This window comes from Triplophysa dalaica, chromosome 23 (genome assembly GCF_015846415.1).
Source record: "Triplophysa dalaica isolate WHDGS20190420 chromosome 23, ASM1584641v1, whole genome shotgun sequence".
Lineage (NCBI taxonomy): Eukaryota > Metazoa > Chordata > Actinopteri > Cypriniformes > Nemacheilidae > Triplophysa > Triplophysa dalaica.
In genome coordinates this window covers 15,698,695-15,726,058 of record NC_079564.1, presented here as the reverse complement: position 1 = coordinate 15,726,058, position 27,364 = coordinate 15,698,695, and the positions used below count along the sequence as shown (strand labels likewise).

Below are 27,364 nucleotides of genomic sequence, written 5' to 3'. Positions count from 1 at the left end.
CAGGCACAGCAGAAATACTTCTCCTATCCGCCACGCTGCCCGCCCATCTCTGGAACTCGGGTATCAAAATGTTATATGGTAATTGTTTTCATCCGTACATCCTACTGTATAGTTTTACTAGTCAGCCTGCTGACTATTATCCTGCAATATTGGTGGAACACATGCTATTTTTACAGTGTTTAAAATAGACAGTATGTTCAAATGGTTATTCATATTTGTAAATATGTACTAAATTAACGACAAGACAAGACAACTCAACTCAACTCAATGAAGATGTTTGCGGAAATACTAATAAATCATATCTGTCACAGCAGAATCCTTCTCCCATCCGCCATCTTGATTGTGTAAGGCCCGTCCATATGGGGTACTCGGGTATACAAATTATTTCCCAATTTACCATAGGGCGTTCATGTGCATTTTTTCCCCTCGGAAAATCATATTGCCGATAATTCCGAGAGCACGTGAAGGCAACATAATACAAGCCATTTAAAATAAATCATCTTTTTAGACCACACGCCAATTTCCACGGAATAAACGGCCATTAAACAAGAAGAAAAAGACCACAAGCCCCATTAGCCTTTGCGCACCCACGTGACTTCTAACTTCCGCCTGACTGTGTGTGTTGTTCCCTGTCGCGAGTGTCGGTTGCCTGGGTGAGGATGGATCACACCTCTTTAACAGAGAGATAAACTCACGTTATATCTCTCTAAAACACACCATCATATCTACACACACATACAACGGCGATCAGGGAGGAGTGCCATCACTGCGGGTGAGCTTCACGAGAAAAAAACAGTCAACCTAGTATACAGATAAGTTACAAACACTGTAGATCAACGATGAGCAATAGTGCTCAATAATTTCAGTAAAATAGCTTGAAATGTGTCTTTATTTTTGTCTGTTATATTTAATATGTTTTCTTTTGGTAGAGCATTTGCTTTCTAAAGTAAGCGACGCTAATCGTTAACAAAGTACCCATGTAAATGTTTAAATGGGATTTATCGGGACGATATTATGTTGTCGTTTTCCATTTGTTTTGCAAGTCTAACGTTAAATGTTGATTTACATGTGTTCAGGCTATTAAGTGACCTGGAAAAACATCTTAACTCCATTAGTCATCTGTAGATCCACTAATTCCACCTAAATCGGATTGCTGGTAGAGAACTACGTTAGCTTTGTGCCATGCATTTAATGTTTGGCGTAATTTATTTTTAATACATTGAAATTTTAAGATAGATGTAAGGTGTGTGTTTACTCTCTGTGTGTGTATGCAGTTGCATTGGTATATTTGGAAGGATGAATTGATCTGATTATGACATGTTTACTTTCATTGCATTTAAAGATGTTTTGCCTGACTCTCGGTCTATCTCTTTTCCATGTGAAGATCATGATCTTATATTTTGTATAAGCTCACAATATTTTAAATATATAAACATGCAAAGTAAACCATACCTCTTTAACATTGTTTTTATACCTGTCATGTTATTGAAACTTTGAGGAGAAAAGGTGTTTGATTCTTGTGTATCATATATATTCTATTTACATCTTAAATGTAAAGCGTTTTTAAAAACAAAAAAGTAAGACAATCGGAGGCCTCATTTGTGAAATGACTGGTCAGTTTTATGTATTGATGAGTAAACATTTATCATTGCTGCTGATCAAACAGACACATGTGCAGAAAGCCTGGATCTTTAAATCCCATTGGCTGATGAAGAGCAGAACAGCACTATTCCCTAAAGTGTCCGTGATGCAAGATCCTATCGAGATCTCCAGTTTGTGTGATTGTGAAGGCTGGCTGAATCATTCTCCCATAAGATTATGGTCGAAAAATAAACCTTTAAAATGATTCATTAGCATTTTATCAACAGAAGTATTAACAGGTAACAGAGGTGCAGGGAGTACAAAAATCTGATGAAAGAACATCTTTAAAGGGATTATATTTAATTTTCCAGTCAAAGATTATACATTTTCACATGAATCATTTACTTAGCAGATCTTGTTATGAACATATAAACTGTGGCCTTATGCATAATGTTTTGAAGTTTATTTTACTGTTGAGGAAGGAAAACAGTGTCTCTCAAGTGATATTGTTTGTCTTATTTAAGTGCCAACAGTGGGATGGAGAGGAGGTCACTGCTAGACTTCTCATAAGATCATTTACCGAACAGGAATGAGAGAGTGAGGGATCTGAGAGAGAATAGCATCTGTCAGTACCGTGTTTCTCTGAGGATGAACCGCTACACAACCCTAAAGCAGCTGGGCGATGGGACCTACGGCAGTGTCCTGATGGGCAAAAGCAATGAGTCTGGAGAACTAGTGGCAATAAAAAGGTGCGTCAACCCAAACTGACACAGGTGTCATAAACACTAGTGATGACCTGAAAAGGTCCTTTCAAAGGGTTTTCATTGACATTTATCTCATAAAGGATGTAATTCGTGACATCTATCGATTTTTTTTTTTGTTGGTATTTTAAGACCCAGTGAAATCAAACGTGTGCGCTCGGAAAAATATAGAAATTTCATCATCATTCTACATTTCAGCCCCCTCATTTCTAAAGTTTCTAAATGAAAGCCGCTAAAGCGACGCCTCAATTAGTCATTCTTTTATTGTGTCCAAAATGATGAATGACACATAGGGCACTAGAGCGGTTGTATACGCGTGTGGTCCGGGTAAGAGAAACGGCTGCACAGGGTGGGTCATATGAGCTGATCATACAAGCAAATATGCTGAGAAAACAAAACATATCTAACCTGTTTTAAGTCTACACAGAATGTTAAATGTTAAAGTCCCCGTAAACCGGAAGTTGCAATCCTTTATTCTTCTTTATTTTGATGCATTTCCGAGGGAAATTGAATTTCGAATGAGAAAAATAGTAAAATTTGACATTCTCATTGTTTATTTCTGGGTTCTTACGGGTGAAGCTGCAGAGTTGGGATCATTTAAATTTTATTGATACTGATTCTGCTTGTCGATTCCAATTATTATCGGTTCCCAGTTTCGATTCCAAAGTTTTGAAAATGAAGTAAAACATACCATACATTAACATATCTGGTAATTTAGCCTGCCTATTGACTGGTTGTTTATTAATGTATTTAGGACCACTGTTTTGTCTACAAACATAACTAGATAAACTAGATATAGTTTAACTACAAATGTCATGGTTAAAATGTAGTTACTATATTAAAAACTATGATTTATTTGTGGTTACTGTGCTTTAGTTTTTGCCAGAGGGGAACTGGAATCCCCTGGTTGGGCCTGGGTTCCCCTGAGGTTTTTTTTCTCGATGGGAGTTTTGGGTTCCTCACCACCGTTTGCATATTGTTTTGCACTATCTGCCTGGCCGGGGGGGCTGCTTTCGAATTCATACTTGTATTCAATGTGTCTCATGTACAGCTGCTTTGTAACAATGAAAATTGTAAAAAGCGCTATATAAATAAAGTTGAGTTGAGAGTTGAGTATAGTAAAAATATGGTAAATTTGCATAAGGCCTTTTATTTAGATATCAGCAAATAAAGAGTTAACACATGCACATTTCTGAAAATGTGCTCACAGGAATTGGTAGGAGTAATTTAAATACAATGTTTATATCAAGTATCTGATTCCTAAACTTTCGATTACGATTCCAGAAATGGAACTGAATTTCGATTCCTAACCCCCAGTGCTCCTGTTTATAGTATCCTTTTAAGGTTTCATACTCCCTTTCACCCCACCATTACATCTTGTCTAAAGTACTTCCACCTAGGATTACTACTGAGTATAATAGGTGGTTAAGATGTCTGTTACAATTTCCCAGATCAAGGCATCTTAGAAGGGTGTTACATAAACAATTATATTGTATGAAGCGACATGTAAATAAAAGGGACCTGACTTAATGCGTTGCTATCTTTGTATACTGCCTAAGAAGGACTAAGGTCCAAACTAAGCCTTAAATGTTAAAACATGATTTTTTTCACTACAAAATATTTCATTGCACATAAGTGAAATAGGTTGGAAGAAACTTCAACCTAATGATGCCTTTGAAGAGTGTAAACTTGATGTCTTTAAGCTGGTTACAACTGACCACACCTCCTCCACAGAATGCCTGCTCCTTAAGTAGCCCAGACTCTTTAGTTTAGAGAAACGTGTTCATGGTTTACACTCCTTAAGTACCTGAAATGAATCGGCCTCTACACTTACTACAGTATCTTTAACCCTGACCTCGACACAAACAAACTATAAGAGCGTTATTCTCGGATGTACATTACTGCTTTCTGTTTTCTTTTTCTGTTTTCTTACAGCAGGTATGATTAGGCAGACTTTCCTTCTTGATTCACCCGAGAAAAGGTTCACCAAACGCACACGCTTTTAGAGTGTTAGCGGGTGATGTGAATTATAAATGCGTCTCTGAGATGTTGTGACCATGCAGGAACAAGTGGTTACTATGCAAATCGATACTCGGGTGGCGGCGAAAGTAGCCAAGCCTGTGTCTCAGTATCAGCTACTTTCTCTCTTACATAATTAGTTATGAAAATGCCAAAACAGAGACTTATGGCTGTCAAATGATTAATCGGATCCAGAATAAGTTTGGGTTTACATATAATATGTCTGTGTACTATGCATATTTATTTTGTAATTGGGTCATTCCGTGAAATGGGTTTGAGGTTCAGGGAATTTTGGGTAAAGGGATGTTGTGGCCCGAGCACTGATGGTGTGAGGAATTCATCTATTTATCATCCTCAAATTTGATCTCATTTCTGAGAGCCTAAACATGCTTGTGTCAGAAGTGGTGAAAATGTACGTATGGTATGGATTTCAGAATAATGTGTGGCAACATGGCTCTGTAGCGCAATGTATAAAAAAACATTAATGAAATTCTCATTCGGCGAATAATTAAACAATCCAGGTGAGGCAAATTGTAGTTTTTTAAATAGTCACACGAGCACACACACGCACGCACGCACGCACACACACACACAGTCAGTGTCACATTAAAGTTATATTAATAATACTAAAACTTTAAATTCTAAAGCTGATGTCAGCAGCCTCCCCCAATATGGCAAACGGTGCGAAAACAGTATGCAAATGGTGGCGTGGAACCCAAAACTCCAATGGAGAAAAAAACATGCATACAGTGTCCTACCACACTGCCCTAAATGGAAAGACACATAGTTATAAAACTGCATGTTTAGACTCATGGAGCTCCAGAAGCAATTCAAGCATTCACAGGGTGAATGCGACACTGTTTTTGTCGAGAGGGGCTGAGGCGGTGCAAAATTATGGAAGCATATGTGGTGCAAAATTCAATTTGCAATGTATTGAATTAGAAACCAAGGTTAATTTTCGTAAGGGCAGATCTCCACTTTGGCAATGTTTATGTGTATTTGTGCATAATCTCTCCCCTTACACTTTCTCCAGCACGAAAGAAGCAGAGTACAGAGGTGTATTTCACGTGGATGTATCGCGTTTGTGATTGTACTGTACAGTTACTGAACAGTGGTCTCACAAAACGACCATTTCTGAACAATTGTATGAAGATATTGTGACAAAAAACACAATAATCAAAATACTGAATGTGTTCATGATGAAAACGCTTATGAGAAAGTCAACTGATTATGAGACATTCAACAGGCGAGCTCACCGCTTGATAAGGCAGAAATTCTAGAAATGAAGCTACTAGTTCTATCGTCTACAGAGACGTACTAATCTTAAAAAAAACACCCAAGTAATTTTTTTTTGTGCTCCAATTCGTGTGCATGCAATTTAATGTTTTTTTCAGCTTTGCAACCGCACATCCATGCTTGTAACTAGCGATGCTGGCTCCGCCTTTACGTAATGACGCTGTACCGGGGTGGGGGCGTGGTCAGCTCGAAATGCATTTTCAAGTCCACATTGAATTTTGCACCACTCTACACACTGCGCTGTGTGTAAATGAAAATGCAATCTCAAATGTTCAACCTGTTAATGTTAATGCATTAAGGGAAAATGACATTAGAATTTTCTTTTTGCTACAGTTTTGCTTGACTATCTTAAATATGTATAATCAATCCGGGAATGCATTTTCATTTTAATTTTGCATCTTTAAGAGCGTTAAAAATATCAATTTAAATAACTTATCAAAACTAGTGTAGGAACTGACAAATGTAATTTATATAATTGAATTTTAATTTTAATTTTGCACCTAATGTTGCACATACGTTATTTGAAATGTATATTTAGATACTCAATTGCATTGTCAATTTACATATTGCATTGCCATTTTGCATATTACATTGCAAATTGAATTTGCACCACATATGCTTCCATACAAAATTAGGCGTAGGCGGCTGCCTCCAAATTCTCTATGCAGGAAAACCATGAGGTGGTGCCATCCTGATCTTTTACACACACACACACACGCACGCAGGCCTACCATAACTTTAAGTGGATTAACTAAGTGACTTTGAGTTTGACATAAAAATTCTCACTCAACTCAACTCAACTTTATTTATTTAGCGCTTTTTACAATTTTCATTGTTACAAAGCAGCTGTACATGAGACACATTGAATACAAGAAAAACAACTAAATGCATATACCTGTAAAAACAAGAAAAAGGTGAAAACAACAAAAGACAGACATACAAATGCTCCACACACACAATATGCATACATACTTACACACATTGACATAGACGCACACACGCAAACACACTCGCACACATGCACAGTGAAAGCACAAATAGGAGAGAGAAACACAGGTCAAATATTAAACGGACTATAAATTATTTTACGCAATATTAATTATGTCTAACTTCTAAATTCTAAAAATGACAAATAAAAAGTTTTAAAAAACATTACTTTTATTCAACCAAATAGAAATGGGTTTTTTTTATCAAATAAAGCTTTTTTGTGATTTTTCAACTAACTTTTCAGCCCACAATAGCAAACTGAATCAACCAGTCTTTCTAAATGAGCAAAGCTCATTCACATCTTGCATTCTCTGTGGTTCACTTTGAATGATTCAATGATACCTTTTATACGCTAGTGACTGTAAAGTTCAATATTTTAAATGAATCTGTTCAACGCGCTGTGTACAGTATACGCTGATTCAACGATCCAAGACATCAAAATGATGTACGTCATGTTAATTTGAGAAAATTAAGAAATGAAACGTACTTTGATGCAAAACAAACAGCCGTGGAACATAGGCTGGCTCTTCTTCTGCCTCAGTGTGTTGATAACGAAACAGCACCTCCATTGTGGCGTAATGTCGCAACTGCAGTTACAAATGACAGTTTATTAAATGCGCGCAGCATTTCTTGTGAAGACTCCCTACATAAATTTGGCGAGAGCCTGAGGCGGCACGACATTTGACGTAGGGGCCTCCAATTTCTCTATGCTGGAAAAACCCTGATTCAGCATTTATCGGGCCCTCCCATCCTTTGTGCATGTTGGGGATGGTGGTGTGAAATTTGAAAAGAAGTTCTTCCTGTTTCATGGGGAAAAATCTAACTTTATTATGCTCCCATGGATACACCGCTGAGCAAACACTCAAAAGTGTCACAATTACACATGGCAAAAACCTTTAGATTAGACTAGATTAGAAGTTGTAGAGTGGCAAAAATGGCAAAATAAAAAATTGTAGAATTCCTGTTGGGTTAAGGATATTACTGTAAGACACTTTTTGTTGTTGTTGGTAATGCACAAAAATCTGAAAAGACATTAAGGAACCTTTAAGAGTTCTGGAGTTACAGGCATGCAAATTTTGTAAAAAGAACACGAAAATGCCTTTTCCTCATTTTATAACTGTCACCATTGGCAGGGCTGCAGGATTTTATCTCAGGGTACGCACAGAATTCCAACACCCAATATAAAGCTCTCATACATGCAAATACCAAATACTCAAGAAATGCCACAAAATTTTAAGCACCTCCTCGCTGTTCATTTTAATCTCAGGTTTAATGTTCATTAGTGCAAGTCCATTAAGCCTGGTGTCTTTCATCCTGTTGCGCCATGCACACACTGCAGTTTCGTAAGTGACAATCGCATTAAAATACAGGAGTGAATTTACTAAATTATCATTCCATGTATGTACGGACAGGTATTGTCACTCCTGCATTTACTTTCATTTAAAGTAAACTACCGCTGACAGGTGTGCTTTGTTTTATTTATGGAAGGCTGTATCATGGAGCGCTCCTTTGAAGTCTTGCCATCTATTTTATTTTTAGGCGCTTTTTATGTTTGATAGTTGGTCTCGGCTCATAAAGCTTGCCACTTTATTTGAAAAAAAATGCTCAGTTACAGATATTTGAGTTTTATTGACTTATAAAATATAACCTATTTGGATTTTTTAGGTTTATTTTCGGGTAGTCTTTGTTGGTTGTTTTTTATCTATGAAGTACTGGCAACATGTTACTTTAAAAGATTGTGGGAACAGCTTACCATACACACACTTGATTTTACAACACCCATACACTATTTATTTTATTTACTCTCATTCTCTCTTGCTTTCTCAATATGTCATGAGTAAACACAGATTAATAATTTTAAATAAATCATATCAACATATCTGTAACACATCTCAATTAAAAGGAAGGAAGGAGGCGGGAACCGGCAAACATTCAAAACATTTAATAAAGTAATATAACATCCGGCGGCCCCTCACGGACGACCGCCGGCGAACAAAACATGAATATAAATATAAATACAAACATAACATAAGTTCGGGCCCGGTCCTCTCTCTTCGACGGTCCGGTCGCTCGTTCCTTTTATATGCTCCCATCTCCTACGTGATTCGAGGCCGGTGTGCCCACACCTGGCGCTAATTCACAATTACTCACCGGACTCGAACCACGGTCTCGCCCCGCCTACTCTACTACAATATCATTGTTTTATCTGTTTCCCATATTTATTTATTTGTTGCGGCCAGCCACACTATCAACACTGGCCGCCATAAATAGATTTTTCATGATTCCTCTTTAAACTTTTATTTTACAATTTAAAACAGCTTAATTCATTGTAGATTTGCGAGTGCTCAGCGGCTCTCTCTCATGTTGCTTGCGGCACCTTGACAGCTCCTCTCTCACAGTGAACTAACTAAGATGTGGTGGTGCTTTCAATATGCGTTCCTCCGTTTACTTGCCTTTCCTGGTAAACATCAACATTCATAGATGTCATTGACAGAGAAGACGGATGATCCAGTTTATGACTTATTGAAAGGTTAGCAGAGTTTCTCACACACCCCTTCTATATTTGCTTGGTGTGATTCTGTGTGCGAGCTCTTGCCCTCCCTACGGTGCAGTGTGTGAACGCGATTGTGTTTAGTAGTTGCAACTCTGTATAACAGCATTATTTATTTAGAGTAGGCGTAGGATTGCGGCGCGTGAACATCGCGAGGCTCAGCGTCTCTCCAGTTTTAGCAATTATATAGTGTTTTTCTTGCTCATCTCGGGCCTGTTCGTTCAGAACAGTTGTGCATTCACATCGTACACCCGGCATGAGCTTTTGGATATCGGTTTGCGCATTCCCGGAAGTTATATCCGCAACATTCAACTCGTTCCTGAGATCGGCAAAACACCCGATGCTACGCATCCCACACAGCCGGGCGGAAGTGCTCGCCGGCGGCGCCGAGATCGTAAACAAAGGCAGGAGAAGCGCGGCAGAATGGAATCCGCTAAAACAAGAGGAGGTGGATTGTGCATTTATGTAAATAAAGCTTGGTGCACAAACTCTGTTATTGTCGGGAGACACTGCTAGGCTAACCTTGAGTTTCTCATGGTTAAATGTAGACCGTTTTATCTGCCACGGGAATTCACTTCCACCATTATAACGGCAGCTTATATTCCACCGGATGCTGATGCCAAGCTTGCTATGAAAGAACTTCATGCAGGCATCAGTAAACAACACACTGCTCACCCGGACGCTGCATTTATTGTTGCGGGAGATTTTAATCACTCTAACTTAAAGTCAGTGCTCCCTAAATTTCACCAGCATGTTTCCTGCCACACAAGAGGAAACAAAACTTTGGATCATGTGTATACAAACATGGCTGAAGCTTACACCGCGCCCCCCCTCCCCCACCTGGGTCAATCTGATCACCTTTCTTTGTTCCTCACCCCCAAGTATTCACCTCTCATTAATTGTGTGAAGCCATCAGTGAAGACCATCAAGGTGTGGCCTGCGGGGGCAGATTTAACACTCCAGGAAAGGTTTCTACACACAGACTGGAGTATGTTTGCTTCTCAGGCCACCAGTGGCTCTCACACGGACATAGACACCTACACCTCCTCTGTATTGGACTACATCAATACCACCATTGATAGTGTCACAGCTCAAAAGCAGATCACCATATACCCGAATCAGAAGCCATGGATGAACAAGGAAGTGTGCCTCCTGTTGAAAGCACGCAACACCGCCTTCAGATCAGGTGATGCACTGGCCTATAGTACTTCCAGGGCTAATCTGAAGAGGGGCATCAAATAGGCCTAGCACTGCTACAAGTTGAAGTTAGAGGAGCATTTTACCAATTCTGACCCTCGACGCATGTGGCAGGGCATCCAGGCCATTAGTGACTACAAACCCAACCACTCCATCCCCATAGCCACAGATGCTGCCTTTCTGAACGAGCTTAATGACTTTTATGCACGCTTTGAGAGAGACAATAAGGAACCCGCCACCAGGCTCACACCTTCTATTGACCACCCAATCATCACACTAAACTCCACAGATGTTTACACTGCACTAAGCCGGATAAACGCACGCAAGGCTGCTGGTCCTGATGGCATCCCTGGTCGCGTACTCAGGGCATGTGCGGAGCAGCTCGCTGGGGTCTTCACGGATATCTTCAACCTGTCCCTCGCCCAAGCAGTGGTTCCAGCATGTTTCAAATCCACCTCCATTGTGCCCATTCCAAAACATTCCAGCCCGACATGCCTGAATGACTACCGCCCTGTAGCACTCACACCCATTGTTATGAAGTGCTTTGAGCGGCTGGTCCTGTCACAACTAAAAGACTCTTTACCATCCACACTGGACCCATACCAATTTGCCTACCGTAGCAACAGGAGCACAGATGATGCGGTGTCCATGGCGCTGCACTCGGTGCTCACACATCTGGATAATAAGGACACTTATGCACGCATGCTGTTTGTAGACTTCAGCTCTGCATTCAATACCGTCATCCCTTCCAAGCTAATCATCAAACTTGGAAACCTAGGCATTAACAATTCAACCTGCAACTGGATTATGGACTTCCTGACGAACAGGCCTCAGCTTGTTAGGTTAGGCCACATCTGCTCCAACACCATCACCCTCAACACTTGTGTACCACAGGGCTGCGTACTGAGCCCCTTTATCTACTCCCTTTCCACACTCGACTGCAGACCTGTGAATGGACCTAACTCCTTCATCAAGTTCGCAGACGATACAACAGTGATTGGTCTCATCAGCAACAACGATGAGACTGCTTACAGGGAGGAGGTACGGCTCCTGGCCACATGGTGCTCAAACAACAACCTGCTCCTTAACACCTCCAAGACAAAGGAGATCATTGTGGACTTCAGGAAGGCGAAAGGAGGCACACACGACCCCATCCACATTAACGCTTCAGATCAATGGTTTTGATCACGTAACAAACAAACTATAAACAGAACAAGTTTTGCAACAATGAATACAACACATGCAGTTGCAATTATGAAGTAAAAATATTTTAAGAAATACAGCAAGAAAGTGTCAGACACTCAGTGCGTGAAGTAAAAAAAACTGGTTAGAGCCAGCTGACAGTTAAAAAAAGAAAAAAAAACTCAGACAGGCAGAGACGCAACGCGAGTCGCAACGCGAGTCGCATTCTACCAAGCACCACGTCTGAACAAACCCCACATTTATCAAAACTCTACTGGTAAATTAGTAAGTACTACAAACCGAAGTAAAAAACAAACCTGAAGCTGAAGAAACCCTAAACGTTAACGGAAAAGACCCGTGAACCTGAGTGATGAGGGAGAGACAGAGAGAGAGAGCTGTTCTCTTCTCAGCGTTCTGTATGTGAGTGAGCAGAGCGGGACACAGTCAGCAACACAATACATCTGTATGTGTGTAGGGGAGGGGCGCTGTGACTAGCCTATCACAGAACGCAGACACAGTCAGCTACCCAATGAGGATTTTTATTCAATCCGAGCACAGATATTGACTCGTATTACTCGTATGATACTCGTACTCTACAAAAGTGCTCTATCCGTACCGGACACTCGTTTCAGCCGAGTATCTGGCTCAACTCTAGGCGGCCGGCTCAGTCAGATCAGAACGACTCGTAAACAAATGACTCCTTTGAACCAATTTGTTTATACAGAATGTAAGAGATCATTGAACTGCAAGAGAACGAAGGGTGTGAATGAGCTTTGCTCATTTAGTTAGACTGGTTACTTAGGGGCTGAAAGAGTCTGAACTCATTTGGAGTGGACAGGGAATGACACTTATAAACACATACACGCATATAATTAAGAAAAATATAAAAATGGATAAGCGTTTATATATATATAATTTCAGTTATTGGTAAATATAAATAAATTAAGTCTAATAAATACATCTACAAATGTATGTATCTTTTTATATAAATGTGTGTTTTTAAAAATATATTACGCAAAGACAAACTTTTATTCTTGATGCAATCAAATGTTTGACAGCCCTGCTTCAGTGACCCGAATGATCTGCTGGCGTACTATAATATCAACCACATCGCATGTTATCAAAAACCCATCTGTTCACATCATATGTACAGATATATTAGTATTGTTGCTTTAATAATTGTGTAGTAAATTCAGGTGGCAGACTTTTTTGTATGAACCATTTGTTAGAAATGAAACCATGGAGATGACTTTAGTCATTCTTTTTCACAGAATGAAGAGGAAGTTTTACTCCTGGGAAGAGTGCATTAATCTGAGAGAGGTCAAGGTAAGAAAAGCATATTAGCTATTTTAAAAATGGTATGGTGGCATGAGTTATTCAAATAAATGCCTTGCATTTTTTATAAATATTTTACAGAAAAAAGCACCATAATTATTTAAAAATCACATTTGATTTCTCATATTATGACTAAAATGACAGCAATTTACTGAAGTAACATAAGATAATTATGTTATTTATCCTAAAAATGTAGATCTGTCAGCTTTACTTAAAAAGTGTTTGACTGATCAACTTAACATTGTTGAGTAGAATGTAAAACGTCTTGGTTACGGATGTAACCTCAGTTCCCTGATGGAGGGAAAGAGACGTTCTGTTGAACCGACAGATGGGGTTCGCCCTTAGAACCTATCAACTTCGACTAGCTTTGAAATGGCCAATGAAATTGACAAATGAAATGTGCATGCCGGACTCCGCCCCCGGATATCCGGGTATAAAAAGGAGAGGTCATGCTGCATTCATTCACCTTTAGTTCTGAGCAGCCTGAGAGCCTCTCAGGACTGCTGCAGAGGGTGGCACGTGTTGTGGCATAAGGGACAAGACGTTCCCTTTCTGTCGGTCTCTCGACGTTGTGTCGAACCAACGTTGTGCCGTGTCACAATTTCTTGCGAAGCGACGGTGACTGCCTGGGCGTGTCAGACGTGAGCACTTTTGCAAAATCGTAATAGGTGAATAGGTCGGGGGTCCCAGAGCTTTCTTGGAGAAGGTGGGAAGCCCCGACCACCGGCTGTTTTGGGCAGGGCCTTGTTTCTCTAACTGGCGAGAAGCCACCCAGTCAGGGCCACTGGGTAAGCGCTATCTACCCAAGGGGGGAGCACGCTACAGAGACCACATCCTACCGTAGGGAGGAGTTAGTGGAGATATCAGCATGGTCTCGCAGATAGGGAAGAACTCATGGGAAAATGTGTGGACTGAAGTAGTTAACTGCGAGGAGGAGGTCCACCTAGGGAAGGTCATGCGTTACCAGGGTGGGAACCAATCATGAGGACACATCAGACGGAACCCCCCGATTAGGATCAGTAGCACTAGGTCCGGTTAGAGCTATGTGTGGATAACTCAGATGGTACTCTGCCTAAGGGGCAGGGCTGCTCTGCCCAGCCTGCCCGCAGGAGGTGCTTGCTTAGTGATGGATGGAATCCACCCAGTGGGGAAAGAAGGAAGGCTAAGAAGCACGCTGACCAACCTGAGAAGGGGGAATGTGCTTTCGCAGGCTTACGGCCTACCGGCTGCCGGCCCTACATGTCGCCATGCAGGACACAGACTGAAACCGGTTCTATGCAGAGGTTGTAGAACCTCGCGTAGGTTTTGGGCGCAGCCCAACCCGTAGCTCTGCTTCTGTCTGCCAGAGAGGCGCCTCTAGCCAGCGCCCACGAGGAGGCTCTACCCCGGGTGGTGTGAGCTCTACCCCGGGTGGTGTGAGCTCTACCCCGGGTGGAGTGAGCTCTACCCCGGGTGGAGTGAGCTCTACCCCGGGTGGAGTGAGCTCTACCCCGGGTGGAGTGAGCTCTACCCCGGGTGGAGTGAGCTCTACCCCGGGTGGAGTGAGCTCTACCCCGGGTGGAGTGAGCTCTACCCCGGGTGGAGTGAGCTCTACCCCGGGTGGAGTGAGCTCTACCCCGGGTGGAGTGAGCTCTACCCCGGGTGGAGTGAGCTATCACTGCAAGTAGGCACGGGCGATCTTGGGATTGGTACGCCGTCTGGCTGCTCAGAACTCCTGAAGCTCTGGGTGCGGTCCAAGTAGAGGCGCAGTGCACGTACTGGACACAACACGGAAGGGGTAATGGCGGCAGCATACTCTTTAAGTGTGGAAGGGGAAAGGTTAGTCTCAAGTCTCTGTTGTAGAAAGGAGAGCACGTTCCTTCTTTGCGAGAAGAACACCAGGACGAGAAGAGGTGCCACTTAAAGGGGCATAGCCGCCTAGTGGCTAGGCCCTAGCCTGAGTGATGGTCTCAACCACCGCCAGGGGCAGGACATAGAGGCTCCAGAGGTCTGGCCTAGGATGCCATATTGTGCCCTTCCCTGGGAAAGCAGGTCCTTCGTCAGGGGAATAAGCCAGGGGAGGGGGTTTTCGTCAAGAACATCAGCTCCGAGAACCAAACACGTGATACCCCTCTTCTTTGACCTTGCTATAAGGACGGGCTCGATCGCCTTTGCCAGCAGGGTGGCGGCCTCCGCCCGTAGTACGGGAGCATCCCTGGCTCAGATCAAGGTTTAGAGGATGCCTCGAAACTTGGACGGAGATCTGGCGAATTGGATCGAGTAGCCGAGACAGATCATTTGCCGTAGCCACCGTGATGGTGTGGGAAACTCAAGCCAAGCGCCCATGGACCGTGAAAGGGGGACTATGGGTACAATCTGCTTCATCGTCCACCCAAGGGGTGGTTCGATGGCTGGCAGTTCGAATCTCTCGCCATGGGGAGGCCCCCGGGGAGGAGATTGGCTCTGCTGATTACCTGCCTGGCGATGTAGCTCAAAGCAACGTTCCTGCATAAGCGCTGGGTCGGTCTAACCCTTGTGGAGCTCTCTCAACGCCTCGGCCAGGACCTGCAATAGCGTGGAGAGAGGGGGCAGCTTAGCCCTCAACAGTGTAAGCTCTCGACAGCAAAGATGGCGAAAACCTGCATGATTTGGATGGGAGTCTAGGTCGAGCCCCCCCAGGTGGCAGCTGTCTGCAGTGTACCGAAGCGCCACGTTTCACCTCGGGGTCAGCGACGTATCCTCTAGCTGCCCCACCATCGAGGGAAGAAAGGACGACGGAACTAGTTTGACGTGCACGCACTGAAAAAGGGGGCATTACCAGGTCTTACTGAGTTCCTCATGCACTTCCAGGAAACACGGCACTAGGGGCGGGGGCGGCTTGGAGCACTGGGAGCGGCAGTGCTGTGAACTGGAACCCAATACTTGCGGTGGCCCGGGAAAACATGGCTGACATTTCAACATCCGCTTCTTCCTTAGCTCGACCCCGCCAGGAGGAGGGAGCTGCAAGGAATCGTCGGAGTCAGCTATCAGTAAGTCTTTTTGGGAACGGTCAGACGAGACTAGGTGGGAACAGTCAGCGAGCCAGTGGCTGGCGGATTTAACGCTCACAGTATTCTCACATCACCCTCGATGCTCGCCGTAGCGGACGGCAGGGCCGTAGCCACTGCTGTCACGGAACGGGAAGCAGATGAGGTGGTGGCTGAGACCCGTGGGAACACAGCCGTCCGTGACGCAACGTCTGAATCGTAAACCACCCGCAGTGCGGCCATAACTTATCCACAACGGCTGCCCAACAGCTTGCTGGAAACCCAACACTTGAGGCAGCCATCATGTCCGTCCCCCTCCTCGATGAGTGTATTGCACCCATAAGAACAGCGGGACATGCCAAGCTGGTGAAATTTGCTCTTTTAGAGAAAAAACTCAAACACTTCTGGAACTGCCGAGATGCCAAGGGGAAGTCGCTGCAGGAAGGGACAGTCCGCTGCATCATGTCCTGAGAATCCAGCAGTAATTCGGCGTAGAGTTTGAAGTTCCCAGCATGCTTTGCTTAAGATTGCAATTAGGCAGTGAATTGCAGACACACACGCTGCATGGCCCCACAGACCTCAGCAAGCTGGCCAAAAACATGACAGCTGTCACCACTAAATGCTGTCACCCTGAACACTGCAGGAGGACAAAACAAATGCCTACCTGCAAAACATTGACTCTCAGGCATTAACACTGCCCAGTGTGACCACAAGAGACAGATCACCTGCTTAGGATCACCTACAGCCAAGAGGACTACAGCATCCTATGCCAGCAGTCAGACACTGTCAAAGCGGATTACAGCAGCTAAAACACCTCTGCTACAGCCAGCATCTGAGCCTACGTCAGACGACAGAACAGGCCGAAAGGGAAGAAGACTTCAAAGCAAAACTCTTCTCCCTCAGAAATCTGCATCACACTTTGAGTCATGACCCAAGCGCTACAGCCTCTTTCCGCCTCGATCACCTGATATCTGCGGATCGTCCCTACCTGCAGCGACCTTTCCCTGAGCGTCTCGCAGACTCCAGTGGTGTCATTTCATCTGGTGTCAGTTTATTTCCAAAAAGTCCTTTTCAGGACTGAGCACTCTACAGTGCGCCATTTCCCGCTGTTCTATTGGGTGCGGCACCTTCATCGAGGAGGGGGACGGACACGATCGCTGCGTCAGGTGTCTGGGCGTCCAGCACACTGAGGCAGCGTTCGTTGACACATCTTGCCTGCACTGCGGGCAGAATGTCATTCAGAAGTTGCGGTCAAGGGTGGTTGTCTTCCTTCGGGAATCAGCCACCATTTCGTCTGCTACCCGGGCTGTGACATTGGTGGCTAAGGCCCTGACGTCCGCTAGTGTTGGCAACATTAGTGATGTGGGGACCTCTGCGAATGTAAACCCACCAGCCAAGTGCTCAAGGCATGAATGAAAAATCTGTAGGGCAGCACGACCTGGTCACCAGGATCCTAAGGGGCGCGATAAGGAGGAATCCGCCTCGTCTCCGCTCCATACTCTCTTGGGACCTTAATGTGGTCCTCGGGGGCCTCTCTGGCCCCCCCTTTGAGCCCCTCGGAGGTTCCGATCTTCCTCACCTTACGAGTAAGACGGTCCTCCTGATGGCGCTCGCTTCCTTCAAGAGGGTAGGGGACCTTCAAGAATTTTCCGTGTCCCCGGATTGCCTCGAATTCGGCCCTGGCAACTCTCACGTTATCTTGAGACCCAGGCCCGGATATGTGCCCAAAGTTCCCACGACTCCCTTCCGGGACCAAGTGGTGAGCTTGCAGGCGCTACCCATCGGGGAGGAAGACCCAACCCCATCCGTGTTGTGTCCAGTACGCGCACTGCGCCTCTACTTGGGTTGCGCGCAGAGCTTCAGGAGCTTTGACCAGCTCTTTGTCTGTTTTGGAGGACAGCAGAAGGGGAAGGCTGTCTCCAAGCAGAGGCTGGCAATCTGGATCGTGGATGCTGTCACGACGGCATACCGATCTCAGAATCTCCCATGCCTGTTGGCAGTGAGGGCTCACTCGACACAGGGTATAGCCACCTCCTGGGCACTGGCTAGAGGCGCCTCTCTGGCAGACATTTGTAGAGCTGCGGGTTGGGCTATGCCCGACACCTTCGCAAGGTTTTACAACCTTCGCGTAAACCCGTTGTCAGCCCACGTCCTGCATGGCGTCACGTAGTATAGTAGTAAGAGTTGATTGGTTCTCAAAGGCGAACCCCATCTGTCGTCTCGACACAACGTCTCGTTCCCTCCATCAGGGAACTGAGCTTACAGACTTAACCTACAGTTGTGTTCAAAATTATTCAACCCCCAATGCTGTAAATGGTTTTAGGGAATTTAGTGTACATTTGTAATTGTATTCAGAATGAAATCCTACAAGGACTTCTTAAAGAACCATATGCAACTAAAATGACATCAATTAGTTTTGTAATACAGTAGTAAATGTTTCTTTTGTGAATTCTTCATTGACATAATTATTCAACCCCTTAAATACTACCACTCTGAAGAACAGAGGTTCAATGAAGTGTTTTCAATCAGGTATTGAAAACACCTGTGGATATCAGGGAGCAGCAATAAAGCCTAATAAGCACCAATTAGGCAGCTTTAAAATGACTGTGATACTCAGCTCCTTCTAGACATTTACTGGTGTGGTTACAAACATGGTGAGGTCAAGAGAATGGTCCAGGAAGACAAGAGAACAGGTGATTACTCTTCACAGGAAGGGCAATGGCTATAAGAAGATTGCAAAGATGTTAAACATATGAAGAGACACCATAGGAAGCATCATTCGCAAATTCAAGGCAAAGGGCACTGTTGAAACGCTACCTGGTCGTGGCAGAAAGAAGATGCTGACTTCGACTGCTGTGCGCTACCTGAAGCGTAGAGTGGAGAAAAGTCCCAGTGTGACTGCTGAGGAACTGAGAAAAGATTTGTCAGATGTGGGTACTGAAGTTTCTGCTCAGACAACACGGCGCACCCTGCGTAATGAAAGCCTCCATGCCAGAACTCCCAGGCGCACCCCCTTGCTGTCCCCAAAGAATAAGAAGAGTCGACTGCAGTATGCCAAAAATCATGTGGACAAACCACAGAAGTTTTGGGATAGTGTTCTGTGGACTGATGAAACAAAATTAGAACTGTTTGGGCCCATGGATCAACGCTATGTTTGGAGGAGGAAGAACAAGGCCTATAAAGAAAAGAACACCTTGCCTACTGTGAAGCATGGCGGTGGGTCAATCATGCTTTGGGGCTGTTTTGCTTCTGCAGGTACTGGGAAGCTTCAGCGTGTGCAAGGTACCATGAATTCTCTTCAGTACCAGGAGATATTGGATGACAATGTGATGCAGTCCGTAACAAACCTGAGGCTTGGAAGACGTTGGACCTTTCAACAGGACAATGATCCCAAGCATACCTCCAAGTCCACTAGAGCATGGTTGCAGATTAAAGGCCGGAACATTTTGAAGTGGCCATCGCAGTCACCAGACTTAAATCCGATTGAGAACCTCTGGTGGGACTTAAAGAAAGCAGTTGCAGTGCGCAAGCCTAAGAATGTGACTGAACTGGAGGCTTTTGCCCATGATGAATGGGCGAAGATACCCGTAGATCGCTGCAAAACACTTGTGTCAAGCTATGCTTCACGTTTAAAAGCTGTTATAACTGTAAAAGGATGTTGTACTAAGTACTAAGATTGAATGTCACTTGTGGGTTGAATAAAACTGATAATGATGTTAGCTCAGAAAAGACATTTGTGGTTATTTCATTATAAATGTTATGTTATATTTGTCTGACCTACACGTGCCTCTTTGATTTAATTGTAAGCAGGATGACTGAATGATAATAATCAATGTCAAACCGACCAAAACAATCAATTCCAGTGGGGGTTGAATAATTTTGAACACAACTGTATATGTTTTTATTTATAAAAGTAACATGTTCACATGTTGTGGTGACAGTCTGGAGCTTGTTGACAATTAGACCCACGGCAGAAAACTTTCAGGGTTCAGGTCTAGCACTACTCGTCTTTGTTTGTCTGGTCCACAGTTTTTGTTTTGTCTAGCACTTGACAGCAGCCATGTCCGCGTGTGTGGCCCGCCCCCTTGTTATCCTATTTTCTACTCGTTATTGATTTCCCCGATTCACCTCGTTCTCCCTTTAATTTTCCCTCTCCCCAACTGGTCTCTCATTTGTCCCTTCTGCTGGTTCTATTTTTATTCCATGTTTTTTGCATTGTTCTTTGTCAGTCTGTTAGAGTTTATCTCGTGGTCGATCTCTTGCGCTCTTTTCTCCTTCTCTAGACTTGTCTTGCTATATCTAGTTTATTGACCACCTTGTCTTCTCCAGGCTCCAGTGCTTTACTCACCCTGTCCTGTTCTACCTGATCCTGTTGTGGTAACCATCTCTCCTGGTATCAAGCTGTGGCTATTTCTCACAGAGATTATTTAAGGCGAGTTAAGAATCTCATTGTAGTAGAGTAGGCGGGGCGAGACCGTGGTTCGAGTCCGGTGAGTAATTGTGAATTAGCGCCAGCTGTGCGCACACCGGGCTCGAATCACGTAGGAGATGGCAGCATAAAAGGAACGAGCGACCGGACCGTCGAAGAGAGAGGACCGGGCCCGAACTTATGTTATGTTTGTATTTATATTATGTTTTGTTCGCCGGCGGTCGTCCGTGAGGGGCCGCCGGCTGTTATATTACTTTATTAAATGTTTAAATGTTTGCCGGTTCCCGCCTCCTTCCTTCCATTTTATTGAGATTTGTTACATTGGTGCCGAAACCCGGGAGGAAGGAGAGACATGCTGTCGGAGAGTCCTCGCCGCCGAGTGGCCTCGCGGTGCCGGAGAGTTCGGGCAGCGCGGACGAAGGGCGTCCGCCAGTGGCTGCCCGAAGCGGTGGCTCTGGGGAAACGGAAGTGCACAGTGCGGCCACCGTCAAAACTTCGGTGGAACGGCGACCTTTGCTGCCGCGCCCCTGGGTCGAGGTGGGGTGACTTTCGTCCAAGTGGGAGCGGGGGGGTTGCAGCCGTCCGCCAGAGGCCGGAGCCTGTGTCCGTCCCCCGAGGGAGAGGAGCAGGGGGCGGAAGTGCCGGGTGAGCCACCGCCTGCCAGAGGCCGGAGCCTGCGTCCGTCCGCCCAAGGGGGAGGAACAGGGGACGGGGAACCCGCCCCGACTCCCGGATAAAGGAGGAGCCACCGCCGGCCGCCAGGGGGCGGACGGTCGAGCCGTCCACCGAAGCCCCAGGGCCACCACAAGGCACCGCGAAGGAGAGTACTCCGGCTGGTTGAGGAACGAGCGGCAGCATGTCGGGGAACCGGATTTTTTTTTTTCTCTCTCCCCTCTCTCTTTCCGGTCGCTCCGAGGGCTCCCGTCTCCGTTGTCTCGTCTCGTCGCTGCATACCCCCCACCCCACCCCCCCCGAGGGAGGGGGAGGGAGCTTGCACAGTCGCGGGGGTACCCCCCGGCCTGTGAGGGGTGATGGGTGTATGTAGTAGAGTAGGCGGGGCGAGACCGTGGTTCGAGTCCGGTGAGTAATTGTGAATTAGCGCCAGCTGTGCGCACACCGGGCTCGAATCACGTAGGAGATGGGAGCATAAAAGGAACGAGCGACCGGACCGTCGAAGAGAGAGGACCGGGCCCGAACTTATGTTATGTTTGTATTTATATTATGTTTTGTTCGCCGGCGGTCGTCCGTGAGGGGCCGCCGGCTGTTATATTACTTTATTAAATGTTTAAATGTTTGCCGGTTCCCGCCTCCTTCCTTCCATTTTATTGAGATTTGTTACACTCATCTACTGGGGAGTCTCTCTTCTCTATCAGAGGGGTTTTCACCTGTGGATTCTTACAGTTCGTCCGTGTGAGCTACGCACTGGGATTACAAAATTGTCATCCCAAAACGGACTCTCGTGCTGAATCTCAACCGCGCAGTGTGGATTACCATCGTGGGTTTACAAATACTTGCTTCTGGACTCCCCGAAATTGACTCGCAGTTAATGAAATCTCCGGTCAACCGTTTCGATCCGGCTGGACTTACTGTGGACTCTTAAACCTCACTCACCTCCCGCTTGCTGCAGGCGTTCTTTGAAATTTTCTTTTTTTGTTTTATATTTTTTCCCATTCCCTTTTAGGGTTGTTTGGCAGAGCACTCGACCCTTTGCCCCCCTTGGTAATTCCTTGTCAATGACTTTATTCATGCCTGTGTTTTTTGTGAGTTTGGCAATCATTAATCAAATCTTTTGATCCTCCGTTGGTGTCCAGTGTCCTTCATCAGAGAATTGACTGACCACAAGATGGAGTCATCCGGATCAGACCCCTGTGGTCAGCCCTTGAACATCAAGGCGTCCTGCTCGACAGCAATCCGCTCACTTAAAAGCCACCATTCACGAAGTAGGGGTGCTCAGCTCCAAGATGTCCAAACTTTTTACCCGCATGGAGGAATTCCAGCAGGATCCCACTGCTCGTGCCACAATGTCCGAACCTCATGCCAAAAACCCACCAATCTACAACCACATCCATCCATCTATTTTCTTCCACTTATTCTGGGTCATGTCGAGGGGGCAGCAGTCTAAGCAGGGATGCGGAGACTTCCCTCTCCCTAGACACTTCCTCCAGCTCTTCCGGGGGGACACCGAGGTGTTCCCTGTGCAGCCGGGAGACATAGTCCCTCCAGCGTGTCCTAGGTCTTCCCCGGGGTCTCCTCCCGGTGTGACATGCCCGGAACACCTTCCCGGGAAGACATCCGGAAAAGATGCCCAAGCCACCTCAGCTGTCCTCTCTCGATGTGGAAGAGCAGCGGCTCTACTCTGAACTCCTCCCGAGTGACCGAGCTTCGCATCCCATCTCTAAGGGATCGCCCAGCCACCCTGCGGAGAAAGCTAATTTCGACCACCTGTATCAGGGGATCTTGTCCTTTCGGTCAAGAACCACAGCTCATGACCATAGGTGAGAGTAGGAACGTAGATTGACCGGTTAATCGAGAGCTTCGCCTTGCGGGTCAGCTCCTTCTTCACCACGACAGACCGGTACAGCGACCGCATTACTGCAGAAGCTGCACCGATCTGTCTGTCAATCTCACATTCCATCCTTCCCTCACTCGTGAACAAGACCCCCAGGTACTTGAACTCCTCCACTTGAGGCAGGGACTCTCCACCCAACTGAAGTGGGCAAGCCACCCTTTTCTGACTGAGAACCATGGCTTCAGATTTGGAGGTGCTGATTCTCATCCCAGCTACTTCACTTTCGGCTGCAAACCATCCCAGTGCATGCTGAAGGTCCCGTTCTGATGTGGCTAGCACGACAACGTCATCTGCAAAGAGCAGAGATGAAATCGTGTGGTCTCCAAACCCGACGCCCTCCGGCCCCTGGGCGCCCCCAAAGAAATTCTGTCCATAAAAATTATGAACAGAACCGGCGACAAAGGGCAGCCCTGCCGGAGTCCAACATGCACCGGGAACAAGTCTGACTTAATGCCGGCAATGCGAACCAAGCTCTTGCTCCGGTCGTACAGGGACCGGATAGCTCTTAGCAAAGGGTCCCGAATCCCATATTCCCAGAGCACCCTCCACAAGATGCCGAGAGGGACACAGTCGAATGCCTTCTCCAAATCCACAAAACACATGTGGATTGGTTGCGCAAACTCCCATGAGCCCTCCAGCACCCTGGAGAGGGTATAGAGCTGGTCCAGTGTCCCACGACCGGGACGAAAACCACACTGTTCCTCCTGAACCCGAGGTTCTGCCGGATTCTCCTCTCCAGCACCCTGGCATAGACTTTCCCGGGGAGGCTGAGACTCCCGATAGTTGGAGTACACCCTCTGTTCCCCCTTCTTAAAAAGAGGGACCACCACCCCGGCCTGCCAGTCAAAAGGCACTGTCCCAAACCGCCACGTGGTGGTGCAGAGGCGTGTCAGCCAAGACAGCCCCACAACATCCAGAGACTTGAGGTACTCAGGGCGGATCTCATCCACCCCCGGGGCCCTGCCACCGAGGAGTTTCTCGACTACCTCTGTGACTTCATCCCGGGTGATGGACGCGTCCGCCTCCGAGCCCTCAGCCTCTGCTTCCTCAATGGAAGACGTGACAGCGGGATTGAGGAGATCCTCGAAGTATTCCTTCCACCGCTCGATGATATCCCCGGTCGAGGTCAACAGCTGCCCCCCTCCACTGTAAACAGCATTGGTAGGGCACTGCTTTCCCCTCCTGAGGCGCTGGACGGTTTGCCAGAATCTCTTCGAGGCCGACCGATAGTCCTTCTCCATGGCTTCACCGTACTCCTCCCAGGCCCGAGTTTTTGCCTCCCCAACCACCAGGGCTGCAGTCCGCTTGCCCTTTCGGTACCCGTCAGCTGTCTTGGGAGTACCACAAGCCAGCCAGGCCCGATAGGACTCCTTCAGCTTGACTACATCCCTTACTTCCAATCTACAACGGCGACCCTAATTCTTGTCGAGCCTTCTTGTCGCAATGTGCTCTTGTCTTTGCTCTCCAGCCACACCGCTACGCTTATGATGGATCCAAGGTGGTATATATCTTACCTCTCCTCTCCAGAACCGCCCGAGACTTGGCCCTGGTGGTTTGGGAAGCCAAAGCTACCATCTGTTCCCATTTTGAAGACTTCCGTAAGGAGATGATCAATATTTTTGATCGAACAGCCCAAGGGGATGAGGCTGGCGCCGAACTAGCACGTCTGACACAAAAGCAACACTCTATCACAGACCATGCTATCCAACTTGAAACTCTTGCAGCTGCATTTGACTGGAACGACAGCTCCTTGCACGCCCACTTTCTGGACAGTTAAGACCATTCTATCGCTAATGAACTGGCACCTCTTGATTTACCTACGGGGCTAGACGCTCTGATAAATCTCTCTTTGTCAACCAAACTAAACCATGGCGTCCAGTGTCCCCGAAACGATTTCAAGCCACATCCGGCCCTGCTCTTCCCGGGATTCCATCTCCCAACAACGAAATCAAGCAGTTGGGCCGCCTACGCCAAACCCCATTACAGAAGCAACACCGCCTGGCCCAGGGTCTTTGTTTATACTGTGGAAAGACTGGCCACTTTGACCTGCAATGCCCTTTAAAGAGCCAAAGCCCGTCCTTCCGACCATTCCCCTGGACAAACCGGTTGAGGCCTGGTCGTTGGTGGGTAATTGCCTCTATACCATCACCCATGTCACCCCTTGTGTGAGTCTCCTTCTTTCCGGCAACCACCACGAGAGAATTGTGGCAGGGCTCATCCGACACTCGAATGTAATTATGACATCGATAATCGAGAGCTGTTAACGGTATGACTGGCTTTGGGTGAGTGCCGTCTTTGGTTGGAGGGAGCAATGCAGCCCTTCTTGATCTGGATGGACCACACGAATCTTGAGTACATCTGTTCAGCCAAGAGGTTGAGCTCACGCCAGGCCCGCTGGGCACTCTTCTTTGGACGCTTTGACTTCACTCTCTCGTACCGGACTGGTTCCAAGAACCTTTAGCCCGACGCTCTCTCGCGTCTGTTCAAGATCCCAGAGAGGGAACTTTCAGTCGAGCCCATCCTACTGGGGATGGTGCGCTGCATCCTGAAGTCCTTCGATTGGCCCATTGATCCGGGTTTGATGCGATCTATTTTTTTTTTTTTTTGCTCGAGCCTTTGCCCCCCCTTGTTATTTCCTTGTCAATGACTTTATTCACGCCTGTGTTTTTTGTGAGTGGGGGAATTAGGGATGCCACAATACTCAATATAATATTGAACCGTTCGGCACAACCTCTACGCTCAAATAAGTCCTAGTGAATTGGGGATTTTCCGTTTTTTTTTTCTTTCTTTTTTTCGCTAAATTACACTGTGAACTGGCTCTGTCCGTGTTTATCTGTATGCTGAGATAGACTACTGGCGTGTTGATGAACGGTAAACCAACAACTGTTGTGAGCTGCCATTGTTAATCTTAACATTTATAAAATACACCGGTAATTTGTACAAATTGTTTTTTGCTTAAAGATAAAAAAATAAGTCAAGTAAAATAAAAATAATTTCAGTAAAGTTTTTTTTTTAGGTTTTTATTGTTCCAGTCATAAGCTTAAAACAATCAAAAAACGTTTTAATGTGCTGAAGCCATAAGAACTGAACCGAAAACGGTAGGGCCATAAACCGAGGTCCGTATTGAACCATGGGTGAACTGTATTGTTCCATCCCTAGTGGGAATCATTAATTAAAACTTTTGATCCTGCGTTTCACTCCAGTGTCCTTCATTACAGAAAACACCCTTTCAGAGGGCACATTTGCTTTCCACCAGCCAGTCTTGGCTAAACATATCCGATCTGCTATACCACCCAAATTACAAACATTAGTTTTTACTTAATAATATTTCACATTCACATTTTTTACGTCACGTCTAAAAGCAGGAAGGGAAACCACCGGTCGCGCCGTTTTCTTCTCCTTTACAAAGTGCACGGGCAGCCGATGCTAAGCATCCATGAGATACGTTTATGTAAGGGATAAATTGATGGCTAGTTTTAATTCCCTTGCAGTAGCCCGTTATTAGCTTTGCTGAGCCGTAAACAAGCCGGGAAGATAGAGAATGTCCCAGCGCATTGTGAGAGCGATTGTCCTGTGTATACATTTAAAACAAAGAACTTGAGTGTGAGCAAGCCAGTGGCACTCCGTTTGGAGGAGTAAAGCCCTGGCAAATGTGCCCTCAACAATCACAAAAATTACACGTGTCCAGTTTCGTCAAATGACTTGCGTGATCGGATTTTAATCTGTCTCGAAATCGGTTTGGAGGGCATTTGCACCAGTCGCATGTTTCTGCAGAGATGAATTATTGCTTATTCTACAAAGATATTCTAAAATGGCCTGGACACATTTGTTGGTACCTTAGAAAAGATAATAAATAACTGAATTGTAGTGCTATTTCAAACTATTTTTTCTTTAATTAGTAACACACATGTATCCAATCTTGTAAACAATTATTTAGCCTATATTTAAACTGAGAAAAGTAGTCACTATGCTGTATGGTATCATTATGTGCAATACACTGAACATGGACCAGAGAAAGCAAAGGAGAGAGTTGTCTGAGTAACTAAGAAAGAAAATAATAGACAAGCTTGGTAAAGGTAAAGGATACAAGACCATCTCCAAGTAGCTCGATGTCCCTGTGACAGCAGTTGCAAATATTATTAAGAAGTTTAAGGTCCATGTAATTGTAGCCAACCTCCCTGGGCGAGACCGTAAGAGGAAAATCGACCCCAGATTGAACAGAAGGATAGTGCGAACGGTAGAAAAAGAACCAAGGATAGATGCCAAAGAGATACAAACTGAAATCCAATGTGAAAGTACGTCAGTTTCTGATCGCACCATCCGTAGCTTGTTTTGCAACAGTGGGCCCAGGAGGAAGAAAAACATATAAAAGCTAGACTGGAATTTGCTAAAGTTTATATTGACAAGCCTTAATCCTTCTGGGAGAATGTCCTTTGGACAGATGAGTAAAAA

The 27,364-nt window shown here is 45.5% G+C and overlaps 1 protein-coding gene across 7 annotated transcripts in view; it reads left to right on the top strand.

Moving 5' to 3' along the window:
• Nucleotides 1-625: 625 nt before the first annotated feature.
• The window catches only part of mak (male germ cell-associated kinase), a 53,081-nt gene continuing 26,342 nt past the window's right edge, over nucleotides 626-27,364 (top strand). For all 7 annotated transcript variants that reach the window (XM_056738948.1, XM_056738946.1, XM_056738945.1 and 4 more), the window contains exons 1-3: nucleotides 626-772; nucleotides 2,106-2,330; nucleotides 12,846-12,900. In XM_056738948.1, the coding sequence (XP_056594926.1) occupies nucleotides 2,230-2,330; nucleotides 12,846-12,900 (156 nt within the window). In that variant the 5' untranslated portion in view covers nucleotides 626-772; nucleotides 2,106-2,229. The remainder of the gene's footprint in view (nucleotides 773-2,105; nucleotides 2,331-12,845; nucleotides 12,901-27,364) is intronic.